We start from the raw sequence: 16,270 nt of genomic DNA, 5'->3' as shown, positions 1-16,270 counted from the left end.
AGATCTCAGCCTCCTGAGTAGCTAGGATTACAGGCGTGAGCCACCAGCGCCGGGCTAGTTCCTGGGGTTTTTTGTTTGTTTGTTTGTGTTTTTTTGTAGTTTAGTGGGAATATTGCTGCCTGGTTTAGCTTTGAATTGGTGTCCTCAGATCTCAGCCTCCTAAGTAGCTAGAATTACAGGTGTGAGCCGCCAGCAGCTGGCTGATAAACCCCTAAGTTCTTGGTTGTGCATTTTTGGCTTGGTGTCATGCAACAGACACCCCAGGCAGTGCTTTTCATACATAGTGTCACCCTTGCTTTCTAGCGCATTTCTTTCCAGTGCCCTAAAACCATCTCCTCTTCTCTCTGCACCCCGCCTTTTGTCTTCACAGCCTAGTCTCGTCAACCTCGAGCCCCTCCTTTTTCCTCTGAACATTGTTTCTAAAATGCACATCTAATCACACTACGTTGCATAAAATCCTCCAGTGCTATCCTAAAATGTCTGATTAAAATTTCAGCTCCTTAGTAGACATTGACTTGTTTTCCTCCCATCTCTACCCAGCATCCTCTTCATTTCTCCTGCTTGCCCTGACATCTGGGTAGCAGGCAGTGTCCTAGCAGTCCCTTTGCTCTCACAGCTCTGGGGCTTTAAAATACGCTGTTTTCATTACATGGCATGCTACTCAAGAGGCTGAGAGCTGAGGATTACAAAGCAAGCCTGGGCAGGAAAGTCCTTGAGACCCTTCTCTCCAATCAAACACTAAAAAAAATAAGCGTGAAGTGGAGCTGTAGCTTAAGTGGAAGAGAGCTAACCTTAAGCCAAAGAAGCTCAGAGACAGTGCCTAGGCCTTGTATTCAAGCCTCAGGACCAGTACCAAAAAAAAAAAAAAAGCAAAAGGGAAATCCTAAAGATAAGCATCACTAAGAATTGAAATATTGCTTTTGTAACAAATCTTTGGTATTTAGTTAGTTAGTAGTTAACTGTCTTCAGGTCCAAATTAAAATGCATTTAAGTTAATCTAAAAAACCCTATAACCAGCTGAATTATATTAAAATGCTTAACAAAAGGTTGTTCAAATAAAAGTGCGGCAAAATGAAACAAAAAATATTAGTAATTATGACTACTTTCACTGCAGAGTCGTTTAATGTTTACCATTAGAAAAATGCTAGAAACATCTAAGTTTTAGTGGATACAAACCTACATTGATTTTTACATTCAAGTACAGAGCCACTTGGCTGAAGGATTCTAGTTGAGACATTTGACAATAATCTCCTGGATCACAGGATCATCCACTGTGTGTTGGGCATGGATCCCAGTGGATTAGAATCTGTGCACATACTTTGGCACGGAGATAGACATGGAACCATTAATCAGTTTTCCATCCAAACATTTATTTGTGAGGTTTGGATATTGGACAAAGCACTCTAGCATGTCCAAATTAAAAGCAGTCACACAGCATCTCAGAGGGGAAATAATTGGCGAATGCAAATACAAGTATTGAACACATATGCTAGGAAGGCAGCAGGCATTTTCTTGGCACTAGGGATAAGACTTTAATTCAAAACCAGACTCAGCTTGAACAGTTCATTTATCTAAGTTTTATTAGCACTGATTAATTCTACAAAGTGGCTCCATTGTGATGTTTACACATGCATCTAACGTGCTTTGGTCAAACCACCCCTCTCTACAGTACTCTTTAATCCTTTACCCTTTCTACTCCTTTTAAATGATTTTGGTGGGTGGTATTATACTCTTTCATGTGTATATGCAGTGTACCTCTATAACTATCACCTGGTTACCTACTTCTTTCTCTCTATTTTAACTTTTTTAATATATACTCAGTTTCTGTATCAAATCAGTGTCATCCTGGAAAACTAAGACAAATATTTTCAGGAAGATTTGGCAGGGATGTAAGAGCCACTAATGTGCGAGTCAAGTCATTCGAGGCTTAAACTAAATAATACTTCATGAAAGTTCAAGCTCAATCCTGGAGATTTAAGTTTGGGTTTACTTCAGGACAAATTATTTTCCAATAACCCACTGAGGTAAAATAGCATAAGATATACTTCTTTAGCCACTTTTTTTTTGGAGGGGGGGTGATAGGCTTGAACAATAATCTACTATTTGGTAACAACTATTTGCTGTAACTATCTCATGGGGAATTGAATGCTCTTTTGTTGCTTTATCTATCTATTTATTATTTATTTATTTATTTATTCATTGATTTATTTTTGTCAGTCATGGGGCCTGAACTCTGGGCCTGGGCGCTGTCCCTCAGCTCTTCAGCTCAAGGCTAGCACTCTACCACTGAGCCACCTTTCCAGCCCCGTTGCATTACTTATTATACAGTTATTTTAAAATTCTCTTTTAACTGTGTATTGTTTCTCACTACTACTTTCTTCTGTAAGGGTCTGTCCTTAAAATACTTAATCCAAAACTTCATCTTTTGAAATAAGACTCTCTATGTACTTAAGTTATTAATTAGCAACTGTTTTGGTTTGTTTGTTTGGTTGGTTGGTTGGTTTGGGACAATGTCTCAGGCATAGTAGGATTCTAGGTATGACCAAGCTGGAACTCCCAGTCTCTGCCTTGTTCAGCCACGTGCTGCGTAAGTTGGCAAACAAGACAAATCTGTCCTCTGATTTCTCATTGAAATTGGCAACAGTTAGGGATTATCTAATTAAATGGAGTAAGAGTTCAGCTTCCTAATTGGAGAAGTCTTATCACTAGAGTCCAGAACACTTGACTGGTAAAGATAAGGTTCTGTCTATGCTTTGGTATGAGTAAATCCCATCTAAGGACTAAGGAACAGAGGCACAGAAGAGGTTAAGTAACTTGACCGAAGCCCGACTGGTAGTAAATTAGTAGAGTTTTGGCTACCATAAGGGAGTTAAGAGGAAGGAGATTTGTGCTTCCTGAGAGCAGAAGGGCCTTCACACCCTTTTGTGGGCTGGGGAGTTGGCAGGATCACAGGAGGAAATGTCTGGGTTGAGAACTGGATGGGCGTAGGTTGATGATGATGATGATGATTATTATTTTGTTCCAGTACTGGGGCTTGAACTCAATACTTAGCCTTAGCTATTTCATTCGAGCCAGGATTATTCTACCTGAGCCACACTTCCACTTCAGTCTTTTTTGGTGATTAATTGGAGATAAAAGTTTCCCAATTTTCTTGCCCCAGCTGGCTTCAAACAGCAATCATCAGATCTCAGCCTGTTGAGTGGCCAGGATTACAGGCCTGAGTCACTAGCACGCAGTTGGTAAACTTAAATAGCCTGGTTAAGTCCCACAGAATGAGGATATGCAAGACCAGCAGAGGGCTACCAACAGGAAGGCTGAATTCACGAGGAAATGCACTGATGGATTATTTATGGGCAAGTAGCTTTCGATCAATGATTTATTACTTGTTGCTTTCTTTTCCTCTAGAATAGGTACAAGGCAGACATTTTCTTTTTCTTTTTTTTTTTTTGGCGGGGGGGGGGGAGGGGGTCCAGTTGTGGGGCCTGAACTCTGGGCCTGGGCACTGTCCCTCAGCTCTTCAGCTCAAGGCTAGCAATCTACCACTTGAGCCACAGCGCCACTTCCGGCTTTTTGTTTTCTGCTTATGTGGTGCTGAGGAATCGAACCCAGGGCCTCATGCATGCAAGGCAAGCGCTCTACCACTGAGCCTCCTTCCCAGCCCCAAGGCAGACATTTTCTTAAGTGGACAAAGTAGCTGGGCATTGTGATGCAATCCTGTAAATCCGTCTGTCAAGAGGCTGAGGCTGGGAAACAGAGTTCTAGGCCAGCTGGGCTATTGTAGCAAGACTGTCTTACCAAGGGTGGGGAGAATTATTTATTGCATTAATTTTTTAACCAAATAGTCTTTATAGACAAGCAGTATTATGTCAGAAAAAATTACTAAATATTTCAGCAGAGGGTCTCAGCTTTCATTTTTCTTATCCCAACAAAACTCCTGGGCAATTTACCTAACTTCCCATGTTTTAGTCTTGCAGTCTATAAAAGAGAATTTGAAAATGACTGGAGTACAGGGTATGATACCATATACCTGTACACCCAGCACTTGGGAGCGTGAAACAACTAATTCATGGCCAATTTGGGCAATATAGTGAAACCCTGTCTCCTGCATTAAGGATTAAAACACAAATTTCAAAAATAGGTAAGATAGGTATGTGCTACTAATTTATAGAAAGATTCTGAACAATGTATGTTTGAGTTTTCCACTCAGGGTTGATGTTAAACAATATAGCTCTTCTTAGAATGTGCATAAACAAATGATAGCAGAGCATGCAAATTTAGAGTCCTTGTGAAAACATGAAGTGGGAGCGGATACCAATTAGGACCATTCAATTATCAACTATTCATCAGCACCTATGGCATGCATGACATTCTTCTTAGCCTCAAGGATATAACTATGCAGAAAACAAGTGTCAGTTTTTGGGAGCTCACATTCCATGGGAAAAGACAAATAAATACCATCAGGTCAGCTACTGCAGTGAGGAACACATGGTAAACAATGCACCTGTTGGAGGTGCACCTGCTTCAGGTGTGGAGGAAGAGAGCAAAGCCACCTCTGATGACCTTTTTGAAAGATAGAAGTGAGCCATGTGCTTATCCTTAAAGAAGATATGATGAGATGTGAGTTTCTCCCTATTCAGAAGCCTGTACAAATGAGTATAATTAGCATGTTCTTTCTTGCAAGCACCTGTGACTTGGACTTCATCCTGTCTGCAAAAGGGTTGGATTAGTTATTTATTTAAAGTGTGTGTGTGTGTGTGTGTGTGTGTGTGTGTGTGTGTGTGTGTGCGCGCGCGCACTGGAACTGGGGCTTGAACTCAGGCCCTGCATGATGTCTCTTAGCACTCCAGCTAAAGACAGTGCTCTACCATTTGAGCCACAGCTCTACTTTTAACTTCATGCTGATTCACTGAAGATAAACATCTCATGGACTCTTCTGCCTGGACTGGCTCCAAACCCTGATCCTCAGATCTCAGCCTCCAAAAGGATTTTGTAAGCCACCGAAGCCTGGTCATTTATACACAGAGATTTTAGGAAATGCGAAGCAGACTGAACTGTTGGCCAGGCACATTTCATCTAGGAAGTGAAAGAAGAAAGTCACTTCCTCTCTCATTAGCTTGTGAGAATCGTCTCATGAAACCACAGTGCTGCCACAAAGCCTGGGACAGAAGACTCTAGAGACTCCACAGAGATACAGCACAAGTAAGTGGTACCGTTGAACCTCTATACAGATAGGTGGTGAGATAATCTTCCCTCTTCAGGTTTTATTCTTTGTTTGTTTTTCTTGGTTGGTTGTGGGGCTTGAACCCTGGGCTTGAGTGCTGTCCTGAGCTCTTCAGCTCAAGGCAAGCACTCTACCGCTTGAGCCACAGGACCACTTCCTCAGGTTTTATTCTTACAGCTGTCACATCCTATGACTGAGTAGTGAGCTAATAATACCATTTGGAAATCAAAATGGTAAAAATGTAAATTGGATTGGGGAGACCATAATAGATCTCTTCAAGTGGACGTGAACAGAGAAAACAGTCATTACTGACAGGAAAAAAAATAACCCAATCCCAGTCAGAGTTTCTTCCAGAACTTTCCAAAGTGAATTTTCAATATATAAAGCAGTATAAAATGTTACTTCATGCTAGTTTTTGTTCTTTTTAAAACTAAGGATTTTATTTGTGGTGTGTTCTTTCATTTTAAAATACATTTTATTGACATGTCCTATGTTTAAGAATTACATTTTATCATTGTTCGCTTTTAAAGTTTAGGAGATGTGCCCCAGGTCAGAAATTATTTTTAATGATCCCACTTGTTTCAGTTCTAATGGAGGAAAGTATTTAAAGTGATATTTTGTTGGGATTTGTTAAGAAAACAGAGATTCCCTGCTTGCTAGTTTCAAATCAAACATCCAGTGTTTGACTGAAATCTGTAAACAAAAGTTCTTCTCTTTCTCTCTGAAAATTTGACACTAACAGTGTAGCATTTCCAGGAGTGAAGTAGAAATATGCAAGGATTTTGGAAAAGGAGAAAAGTCAGAATTTTACCATAGCTGTTGAGGAGCTCAGGAATGTGTGTGTGTGTGTGTGTGTGTGTGTGTGTGTGTGTGTGTGTGCATGTGGGGGGGGTGTGGGGGTGACAAACTGCTGTTACTTGAGGTCAATTTGGTCAATGTGGACAGCAGTGTCTGATATGTAGGGTGGCCAAATCCAGCTTTTGTCTTCAAAATACCAGCATGCATGTATGCAAACCTTAGTGCAAGGATTATTCTTTATACCACTGTATTTTGTGTGGGTTCATCAAGATGTAGCAAAGAAGACCTGTCAGCAAACTCACAAATAATCTTTGTTTTTATACTTCAGTCTCTTGGATGGCACAATTGTTAGGCAGAATGGAAAAAAAAAGTCTGTGTCTGGAATTCCCAAGTACATTTGAGTTCCCAAAGTCTTTTATTTATAAAGATGAACAACTCAGATTGGCCAGTGTTTTGAAATGAATTGTAAGACAACTGTTAGTATTTAGTTTTTATGTGCACATGTTCTGCCTATCAAAACTATTCTAAAAGTTCTCTCTTATTTTCAATTCTCTGACAGCATCTTTATTAAGATGTTTGAAATAGAAATTAGATATAAGCCTCCTTTGCCTGAGAATCAGACTTGAATTGTTATTTTTTTCTAGACTCTACTGTAGTTTTATAGCAATCTATAGATGCCAATTTTAGTCAAGATGAAACATTGGTTTAGTCAAAATTAAATGGATTATATCATGCTAATTTGTATTTTATCCAGGGAAATCTTAAAATTGCTTCCATGATTGAATGTTCCTATTTATTTTTGTTGTTAATCGCCTACAATAGTAATGTTATACAAATTTTAAAAAGAGCTATAAGAAATGTACTTATTAGCTTGCTCATGTAATTGTACGGTATTCACAATAACAAAACTTATTAATAAAAAAATAAGGAAAAAAAGAGCTAGAAGCCCAAAAGAATGGAGTACTCAAGATAGAATTTTTCTTTTGTTTTAAGATAGAATTTTTCAAAGACATTATTGTTTCCAAGAAAAATAGAATATTCCTAACAAATTTAATATATATGAAAACTTCAGTCTTCTGCTTTTGTTGCTATATTCCTGAGTATGTATATCTGTATGGCAAGTACTTACCACTCAGAGTTTTCAAGTTAGTCATTTATTCATGTGTTCTTCCATAAACTGGGTACCTTACCTTTCAAATAGAATTCTATCTACAATTTTTTTTGGGGGTCCAGTACTCTGGGCCTGGGCGCTGTCCCTCAGCTCTTCAGCTCAAGGCTAGTGTTCTACCACTTGAGCCACAGCACCACTTCCGGCTTTTTTCTTTTTGCTTATGTGGTACTGAGGAATTGAACCCAGGGCCTCAGGCATGCAAGGCAAGCGCTCTACCACTGAGCCACCTTCCCAGTCCTCAAATAGAATTCTAAAGGGAATCTTTATCTCTCTAGTGAGGCAGAAACTTCATCTGGCTTTAGAGAAAACAGCCCAGTAGTTCAAGTGTAGAGGAGATCAACTTTTTGTTTTTTAATTTTATGGTCTGGATTGTTTGAGGAAATACGTGCATTTTTCCCAATAAGAGATTCTAAACATGGGGCTCATCAATGAAGGGCTCAGGAAATAAGAGACCAACAGGTCACGGGCGTGCCCCTGGGCTATTCAAATCCAATTTAGGCAAATCACAGGTGAATATCCTGTATGTTATTCTTGTGTTGCTTATCAGACAGATGGAGGCTTGAATTCAAACTTTTGCCTTACCCAGGCGTCGGTGGCTCACGCCTGTGATACCAGCTACTCAGAAGGCTGAAATCTGAGGGTCCAGCCCAGGCGGAAAGTCCATAAGATTTTTAATTCCAATATACCACCAGAAAACCAGAAGTAGAGCTGTGATTCAAGGTGGTAGAGTGCTGGCCTTGAGCAAAAAACTTTAGGGACAGCTCCCATGCCTTAAGTTCAAGCCTCATGACCAGAAAAAAAAAAGAAAAAAAGGAACTTTGCCTTTATTTCTTTTCAGATACTACTAAATGTGAATACTAGTCATTTATTTAGGATGATTATGTTCATACTCATAAGTTAATCTAGAATTTATTTTTTAATGTCTAATTTAAAAGTTAAATTTTCTGGAACTGTTTGTAAAAGGTAAAAATCAATTTTTCCTCCAAGATTTAATTTAAAAAAAATCACCTCTACAGCCATGTGCCCTTTAATGGATATCTAATTACCAAAACAATATTTTGGGTTTTTTGTTTTTGTTTTTTTGGTTGGTGGTGGGGCTTGAACTCTGGGCCTGGGTGCTGTTCCTCAGCTTTCAGCTCAAGGTGAGCGCTCTCCCACTTGAGCCACTTCTGGTTTTCTGCTGGTTCATCGGAGATAGGAGTCTCACGGACTTTCCTGCCAGGGCTGGCTTTGAACCATGATCCTCAGATTTCAGCCTCCTAGGCTAGGATTACAGGCGGAGCCACTGGCGCCCGGCTTACATGCTCTTGCGAAACTGAGTTCAATACAATCACCCAGATCTAGACTACTGCTTTCACTCGGGAAGAATCTGGCATGCCCCAGCCTCCACTGCGCTTCCTTCCTTCCTTCCTGAACAAATATTGTGTGTCAGATAACGGTAATATGTGGGCACTTGACACACTCTTTTTGCTTTAGTTGTTTTTCAGATAGGTTCTTCCAGATTTTTGCTTAGATTCTATTTACACCTTCTACCTCCCTGGGATTATAGACATGAACAACCAAGCGTGGCATATTTGTTGAGATGGGATATCACTACCTTTTTATCCAGGCTAGCTTTGTGCTTTGATTCTCCTATCTGCCTCCGGCGTAGTTGAGATTGCAGGTGTGAGACACCAACCCTGACCTTGACTATTTTTAATCAAATATTCTTTTGAAATTTCCTTAGTACACAATGACTATATATATATGTATATATAGTGGGGCCTGAACTCTGGGCCTAGGCACTGTCCCTCAGCTCTTCAGCTCAAGGCTAGCACTCTACCACTTGAGCCACATGCCACTTCCGGCCTTTTCTGCTGAGGAATCAGTGGTGCTGAGGAATCAAACCCACGGCCTCATGCATGCAAGGCAAGCGCTCTACCACTGAGCCACCTCCCCAGCCCCCCACAATGACTATTTTAACTGATTTCTTTACATGAATAGTTGTCATACCATTATGATCATATTAATATATAAGATTCACAAGGTCAATTCTTGTCTATAGTAAGAGTTCAAAGTCATACCTGCCTACATTACTTAGTGAATCTCCAAATCTACATCTGTACCCTTAGTTTTAAACATGTGCTTTGAAATCCAGGGAGCCTCTGTAAACTAGTCCAAAGATGCCAAACAAATACATAGAAGAACTGAATTTCAAATTTTCAACTGCCTGACCTGTACAATATGCATATTCCAGTGTAGATGCTTAAAACCTGTTCATAAACAGTAGAAATTAATGTAAAAATGTATATAAAATCACAGAAAACTCATAAAATTATAATGTATCACGTTTAACAAATAGAGCTTTGTTAGCCATGATGGTGGAATATAAGAGCAGTTCTCTCTTCTTTCTGTGAGAGACAGAGGAAAAGGCTCACCATCTACCCATCCCAACACAGGTACCAAGATGGGGTGGGTTTGTATGATGCAGGCAACTTCACAAAACCTGGAATCTACAAAACAAACAAAATGGCAAAAGAGCTGGGCAAGGAAAACTCAGACTTCTAATCCTAGCTACTCAGGAGACTGTGATCTGAAGATGGTGGTTCAAAGCCAACGTAGACAGGAAAGTCTGTGAGACTCTTATCTCCAATAAACTACTCAGAAAAAGCTAGATGTGGAGCTGTGGCTTAAGCAGTAGAGTGCTATATATTATTACTAGATCGTGACTTATTATTTTTGTTTCAAAATATCCTCTGGCCTCTCTTGTTATCTCACAAGATGCTATAAAGTTTTCTAAAAAGCCACTAAAAGAAATGACTGAGCTATGTCCAGAAGTCTGTTAAAACATTTTTGCTCTTTTTTGTCTTTCCAGCAGTAAACCATGCCAAACTACAAACTGATTTATTTCAATATGAGGGGGAGAGCAGAAATTATTCGTTACATATTTGCTTATTTGGACATAAAATATGAAGATCACAGGATAGAGCTAGCTGACTGGCCTAAAGTCAAATCAAGTAAGTGGCACATGTAATACTCACATTCACATAGGGAGAATGTTCTTGCACAGCCTTTCTGCCTTCTTTAGGGAAAGGGGGGGAGGGGAATAAAGGGGTTTTGATCTCAAGCAGATTGAAAATTTCCCTTTCAGTTTAGAAGTAGCAGGAAAGGGAAACTAAATGAATGCCTATGACCTAGCAAACTTCCTAATATTAGAGGAAACACAAAGACACACCTGAGTTTTATAACCAGTTTTAGAACTGACTGTACATCCAGTCATCTAATTGTCTTTATTGAGGTGGCCAGCTGTCCCTTTTAAGAAGAAATAGCTGGGGTGGGGGGGAGCGGGGAGGATTGGGGGGACAGGGGGAGGATGGGAAGGGATGGGAAGGGGAAACAAAGGAGGAGGCTACAATGCTTGATAAGAAATGTACTCATTATCTTGCCCATGTAATTGTAACCCCTCTGTACAGTATTTTCACAATAAAAAAAAAGAAGAAGAAATAGCTGGGTGCTGGTGGCTTATGCTTATAATCCTAGCTACTCAGAAGGCTGAGATCTGAGGATCGTGGCTTAAAGCCAGCCTGGGCTATGAGAATCATATCCTCAATAAACTATTCAGAAAAACCTGGAGTGGTGCTGTGGTTGGAATGGTAAATCACTAGCCTTGAGCAAAGCTCAGGGACAGCACCCAAGCCCTGAGTTCAAGCCCAGGACTGGCACAACACACACACAAAAAGACTTTAAAGTCACAATATTTTCCCACAATTACCAGTAGAAATGAGAGTGTGGTAACTCTTGGTTCTATTATAAAACTGATTCTTAGCGGGGGGGGGGGGGGGTTTTGGTTTTTTGTTTTTTGTTGTTTTTTTTTTTTTGTTGTGGGGCTTGCACTCTGGGCCTGGGCACTGTCCCTCAGCTCTTCAGCTCAAGGCTCGAGCTCTACCACTTGAGCCACAGCACTACGTCCAGTTTTCTGGTGGTTTTATTGGAGATAAGCGTCTCACGGACTTTCCTGCCCGGGCTGGTTTGGAACCTCGATCCTCAGATGTTAGCCTCCTGAGTAGCTAGGATTACAGGCGTGAGCCATCGACGCCCAGCTGATTCTTGTTTTATTTTAAGCTCTTCCATTTGGCAAGATCCCTGTTTTGGAAGTCAATGGACATACTCTTCACCAGAGCCTCGCAATAGCAAGATTCTTGGTAAAAAACAAAGGTAATATGTTTATTATGTTCAAAAGTCTGGGCAACTGATAAACTACATGATGTTTATTCAGTATTCTTTAAGAAACAGTAATATTCAAATCTACAGAGCAAATAAAATTGAATTAAGTAGTAGAGTAGTATAAATGTCCTATCTAAATTAGTTTAACTGTGTCAGGTGGCTGTGGCTGACACATAACAATCCTAGCTGCTCAAACCTGGAGGATCTTGGTGTTTTTTTTTTTCCCTTGTCAGTGATGGGACTTGAACTCAGGACCTGGGCACTGTTTCTGAGCTATTTTTTGCTCAAGGCTGGTGCTCTACCACATTGAGCCATAGTGCCACTTCTGATTTTTCAGTACTTAATTGGAGATAAGAGTCTCAAGGACTTTCCTGCCCAGGTGGCTTTGAACCACGATTCTTAGCCTCCTGAGTAGCTAGGATTACAGGTGTGAGCCACCAGCGCCCAGCTGGAATATATATTCTTATTTCACAAAGAAAAGATGATGACCACATAAGATGCTAATAAACGTGGTCTGTGAATAAGGTAAGTGAGAAAGGGAACAAACAGGTGGATGGAAGCTGGACCTCTGGAGAGCGCTGGTCCTATGAAGACACTTCCTATTTACCTTGCTGGTGTTGGTCAGTTGGTGTCGGTCAGGTGGTCAGTTGGTCTCTACTCCACAGATCTGGCTGGGAAAACAGACATGGAGCAGTGTCGAGTGGATGCTATTGTGGACACCTTGGATGATTTCATGTCTCGTTTTCCTTGGGCAGAGAAGCAGCAAGATGTAAAAGTAAGGCAATCCGTTTACTATTGATGCTATGAAGCATACATGCTGAGTGACAGACACTGTGTTAGGTACTTTAGAAAGTTGAGAAAGTTGTTTCTCTACATAATATGTAGGTTTAGTTTTAAAACTATCCAAGTTAAGTTAAAATTTGAAGCAAATTTGACTCCTCCTATCAGCTCTTCTCCAGATGTTTCTTTAGCATATGTCTATGCTTTATTTCTTTTCCCTTTTTTCCCTCTTTGCAGTTTCTCATAACCCGGGGCTTGCTAGGCCAGTATTGTCCAGCTGAACCAAGCCTCCAGCCCTTTTTTCCCCTGGTTGAGGTAGTCTTCTCATTTTTTGGCTCAGGCTGGCCTAAACTGTGATCCTCCTATTTTATACTTCCCACCTTAGCTAGGATGACAGGTATGTGCCAATATGCCCAGCTATTAGACTCTTGAACTTTATGCCTGGGCTGACCATAAATCACAGTCCTTCCGATCTCTGCCTTCTGAGTAGCTACATTTATAGGCAGGAGCCACTACAATTGAATGCACCTCCATATTTTTTAGCATACATAAATATGACTTTGATCCATCAATTTGAGTTGGTTTTGTTGAACTTCATAGGGTAACAATGAGAATTTATCTCTTACATAATCCTTTCTTCTATTTCCCTTTCTCCAAACTCCCCAAATAATTATATCAAAACATTTGTGGGTCTATCAATATTCCACAATTATATTAGTATTTCTATGCAAATTACATTGTAGTATACTGTGTTCTACTAATGTTTTCTTTCTCACTTTTCCACCTCAAAGTTAGTCCCTGCATTCTTTTCCTTTTTCTTAATTTTTCTCACTGTGATTCCCAAGTCTGCACACTATTTATAGGTTCTCAATTTTCCACAAGTCACCTAATATCTCCAGTCTTTTGTTGGAGCTGTCTGGGCTGGAGACCTCTGGCCCTCCAGGGCCTGGCTCTCTAGGCAGGTTTTCTGCACAGCTTCATATTGAACTTCCTCCCCCTGATGTCTCAAGCATTGCCTTTCTCTGGTGACTGAGTCCTTTGTCCTAGAAGCTGGCCTCTTTTCTTGTATATGCCCCCTGCTTACTGTGAACCTGTCCTCTAGAATTCCAAAAGTGAAAATGAAGGGTGAGCCCAGGCAATAAGGCAAGAGCAGGGATTTGGAGCCATGCGGCTCCCATCTGGTTTGGGTGTCCTCATATGTGCTCTACAGGCATTGTCCTTAAATATTTATTATCATCCTGAGCTAGCTCATAAAGAACAATGCCCTTGTATACCCCTTACAACTTGCCAGAGCCAAGCAAGCGCACTTTATCGTAACTCATGGGAAGGCAGGAGGTGTTGTGAAACAGGACCAGTAGCTACAGACTAATTAGTCAGCAGTCCTTGGCCCCTGTACACAAGGGAAATCACAGTTCTGCATTTCGGCTCTTAGCCTTTCTGAAGTGGGTTCAGTGCTGCCACCTTCTGGTCAGGTAAGGATGGAAAAGCAGACAAGATTGATTCAGTAAGGTGACAGTAAAACATTCCTTACTAGATGTGTGTAGGAAAAAAAAAAACCATCAATACACACAGCAATTACACATGTTTGATTAATGGTAAAACATACCTGTGGTCATTGATCACCACGGTAATGGGTGAATGTGCCGTGGGTGCCACTTTGCGAAAGCAGTGCATCTATATTTATTCCCTTACCCAGGAGCAGGGTGGGGAGGGAGGGTGAGCGGGACAGAGGGAATTCTAATGGTCCCATTCCAACACTCAGGAAGGCCGATAGTGTGGTTATAAAAGCAATGCTTTAAAGAACCAAACCTTCCACAATACCTAACATCCATTTGTTAGTGTACAATGACATCTCAGCACAAAAACACTTCCTTTACAATTTTCTAGAAGCAGAAACAAGAAATCTTTGAATCCGAAGTGTACAACAGCTGTCTTCGATTGATCACGAAACATATTGTTTTATTTTTTATTTTTTTGTCAGTCCTGGGGCTTGTCAGGCCTGGGCACTGTCCCTGAGCTCTTTTGCTCAACGCTACCATTCTACCACTTTGAGCCAGAACTCCACTTCTGGTTTTCTGGTGGATAACTGAAGATAAGAGTCTCATGAAGGGCTGGGAAGGTCGTTCAGTGCTTGCCTTGCATGCATGAGGGCCTGGGTTCTATTCCTCAGCACCACATAAGCAGAAAAAAAAAGCTGGAAGTGGCGCTGTGGCTCAAAGTGGTAGAGTGCTAGCCTTGAGCTGAAGGGCTGAAGGACAGCGCCCAGGCCCAGAGTTCAGGCCCCATGACCACCAACAACAGCAACAACAAAAAAAGAGTCTCATGGACTTTGCTGCCTGGGCTGGCTTCAAACTCTGATCCTCAGATCTCAGCCATCTGAGTAGGTTTAGAAGTGTGTGTGTGTGTGTGTGTGTGTGTGTGTGTGTGTGTGTGTGTGTGTGTGCGCCAGTCCTGGATCTTGAACTTGGGGCCTGGGCACTGTCCCTGAGATTCTTTTTCTTGAGGCTAGTGCTCTACCAGTTGAGCCACAGGGCCACTTACAGCTTTTTCTGAGTAGTTTATTGGAGATTAGAATCTCATGGACTTTGCTGTCTGGGCTGGCTTTGAACCTGGATCCTCAGATCTCAGCCTCCTCAGTAGCTAGGATTATAGGTGTGAGCCACCAGTGCCTGGCAGAAACTTAATTTTTAAAAATTTGTATTGTTGTTATAAAGGTGATGTATCTAGGGGTTACAATTTAATGTCAGTTAATGAGTGCATTTCTTTTTGGAGAAACATTTTCTTAACAATATATACTCAAGAGCTGGGAATGTGGCCTAGTGATAGCATGCTTGCCTAGCATACATAAAGCCCTGGGTTCAGTTCCTCGTACCACATAAACAGAAATATCTGGAAGTGGCACTGTGGCTCATGTTGTAGAGCACTAGCCTTCAAAGAAGCTCAGGGACAGTGCCCAAACCCCAGGACTGGCTAAATAAATAAATAAAATATCATATTTGCTCTATATTTAATGAAAAATAATCAAATTTCTTCTTTATAGTATTTTGGAGCATGTTCTTTCAAATGCACCTTGAATAATAATTGTGTTGTTTACCAATTAGATTTTACATTGAGATAATTCACCAAATGTGTAAGGAACTCAGACTAAAGGAGCCCATACTAGCACAGATCTTTTACCTGGCACACTGCACAAAAACACACTTTGGTGTCCTTGAAGCGATGAGAATGCACACTAGAACAGAATTAGCAGGCAGACAGGCACATTGAGAGGTTAGGAGAGATGACCAGCAATAGCAACGCCCTGTTCCATTCAAACCTCCCGATTCTAGCTCTGCTGGGGAACTCTGTGGGTGTCTTTTTGTTTCCCACAGGTGCTAAGTTCAACCAAGCTGTGGGAAGGACAAAACATTTCTGGCTTCCTGGGCCTCATCTCATAGATTCTATGCACACAGCATCGGGATTCACTCCAATGCTTCATTTAAAAGTACGACCAGCTGGGTGCCAGTGGCTCACACCTGTAATCCTAGCTACTCAGGAAGCTGAGATCTGAGATCATGGTTCAAAGCCAGCCCAGACAGGAACGTCCATGAAACTCATCCCCAGTAAACCACCAGCAAACCAGAAGTGGTACTGTGGCTCAGGTGGTAGAGTGCTAGCCTTGAGCTGAAGATTCAGCTCAGGGACAGCGCCCAGGCCGAGTTCAAGCCCCATGGCTGACCACCCCCCAAAAAATGACTAAGGTCTAGAGAATATCAGATTTCTCCAGGATATCCCAAACATAAACAAATAAAGAAAACTTGTAACTTTTTATTCCTTTCTTCTCTCATGAGAGAGAAAACAATGAAAAACTGACTTCCTTTTCTAATCACTTCCTTTTCTTATAATTTTTTAAGTGATGTCTTCTCTCTCTCATAGGATCAGATTTTCCAGGACCTGCTGACTCATGATGCACCTTGCCTTCTTCAGGATTTGCATGCATATTTAGGGGACAAAGAGTGGCTTATTGATAACTCTGTGAGTATGTTTTACATGTTAATATATATGTATATATACATGTTAATATATATGTATATATACATGTTAATATATATAATATA

General features: G+C 40.9%; 1 protein-coding gene across 2 annotated transcripts in view; it reads left to right on the top strand.

The window, feature by feature from the left end:
- Nucleotides 1–4,819: 4,819 nt before the first annotated feature.
- The window catches only part of Hpgds (hematopoietic prostaglandin D synthase), a 13,898-nt gene continuing 2,447 nt past the window's right edge, over nucleotides 4,820–16,270 (top strand). Inside the window, exons 1-5 of one of the 2 annotated variants that reach the window (XM_013029733.1) lie at nucleotides 4,820–5,199; nucleotides 10,045–10,186; nucleotides 11,292–11,384; nucleotides 12,059–12,168; nucleotides 16,089–16,187. In XM_013029733.1, coding sequence (XP_012885187.1) covers nucleotides 10,054–10,186; nucleotides 11,292–11,384; nucleotides 12,059–12,168; nucleotides 16,089–16,187 — 435 coding nt within the window. In that variant the 5' untranslated portion in view covers nucleotides 4,820–5,199; nucleotides 10,045–10,053. Of the gene's footprint in view, nucleotides 5,200–7,800; nucleotides 7,842–10,044; nucleotides 10,187–11,291; nucleotides 11,385–12,058; nucleotides 12,169–16,088; nucleotides 16,188–16,270 lie in introns of those variants that run through there. The other variant, XM_013029734.1, reaches the window with a different exon arrangement.

This window comes from Dipodomys ordii, unplaced genomic scaffold, assembly GCF_000151885.1.
Source record: "Dipodomys ordii isolate 6190 unplaced genomic scaffold, Dord_2.0 Scaffold122, whole genome shotgun sequence".
Lineage (NCBI taxonomy): Eukaryota > Metazoa > Chordata > Mammalia > Rodentia > Heteromyidae > Dipodomys > Dipodomys ordii.
This window is presented reverse-complemented; position numbering and strand designations above follow the sequence as displayed.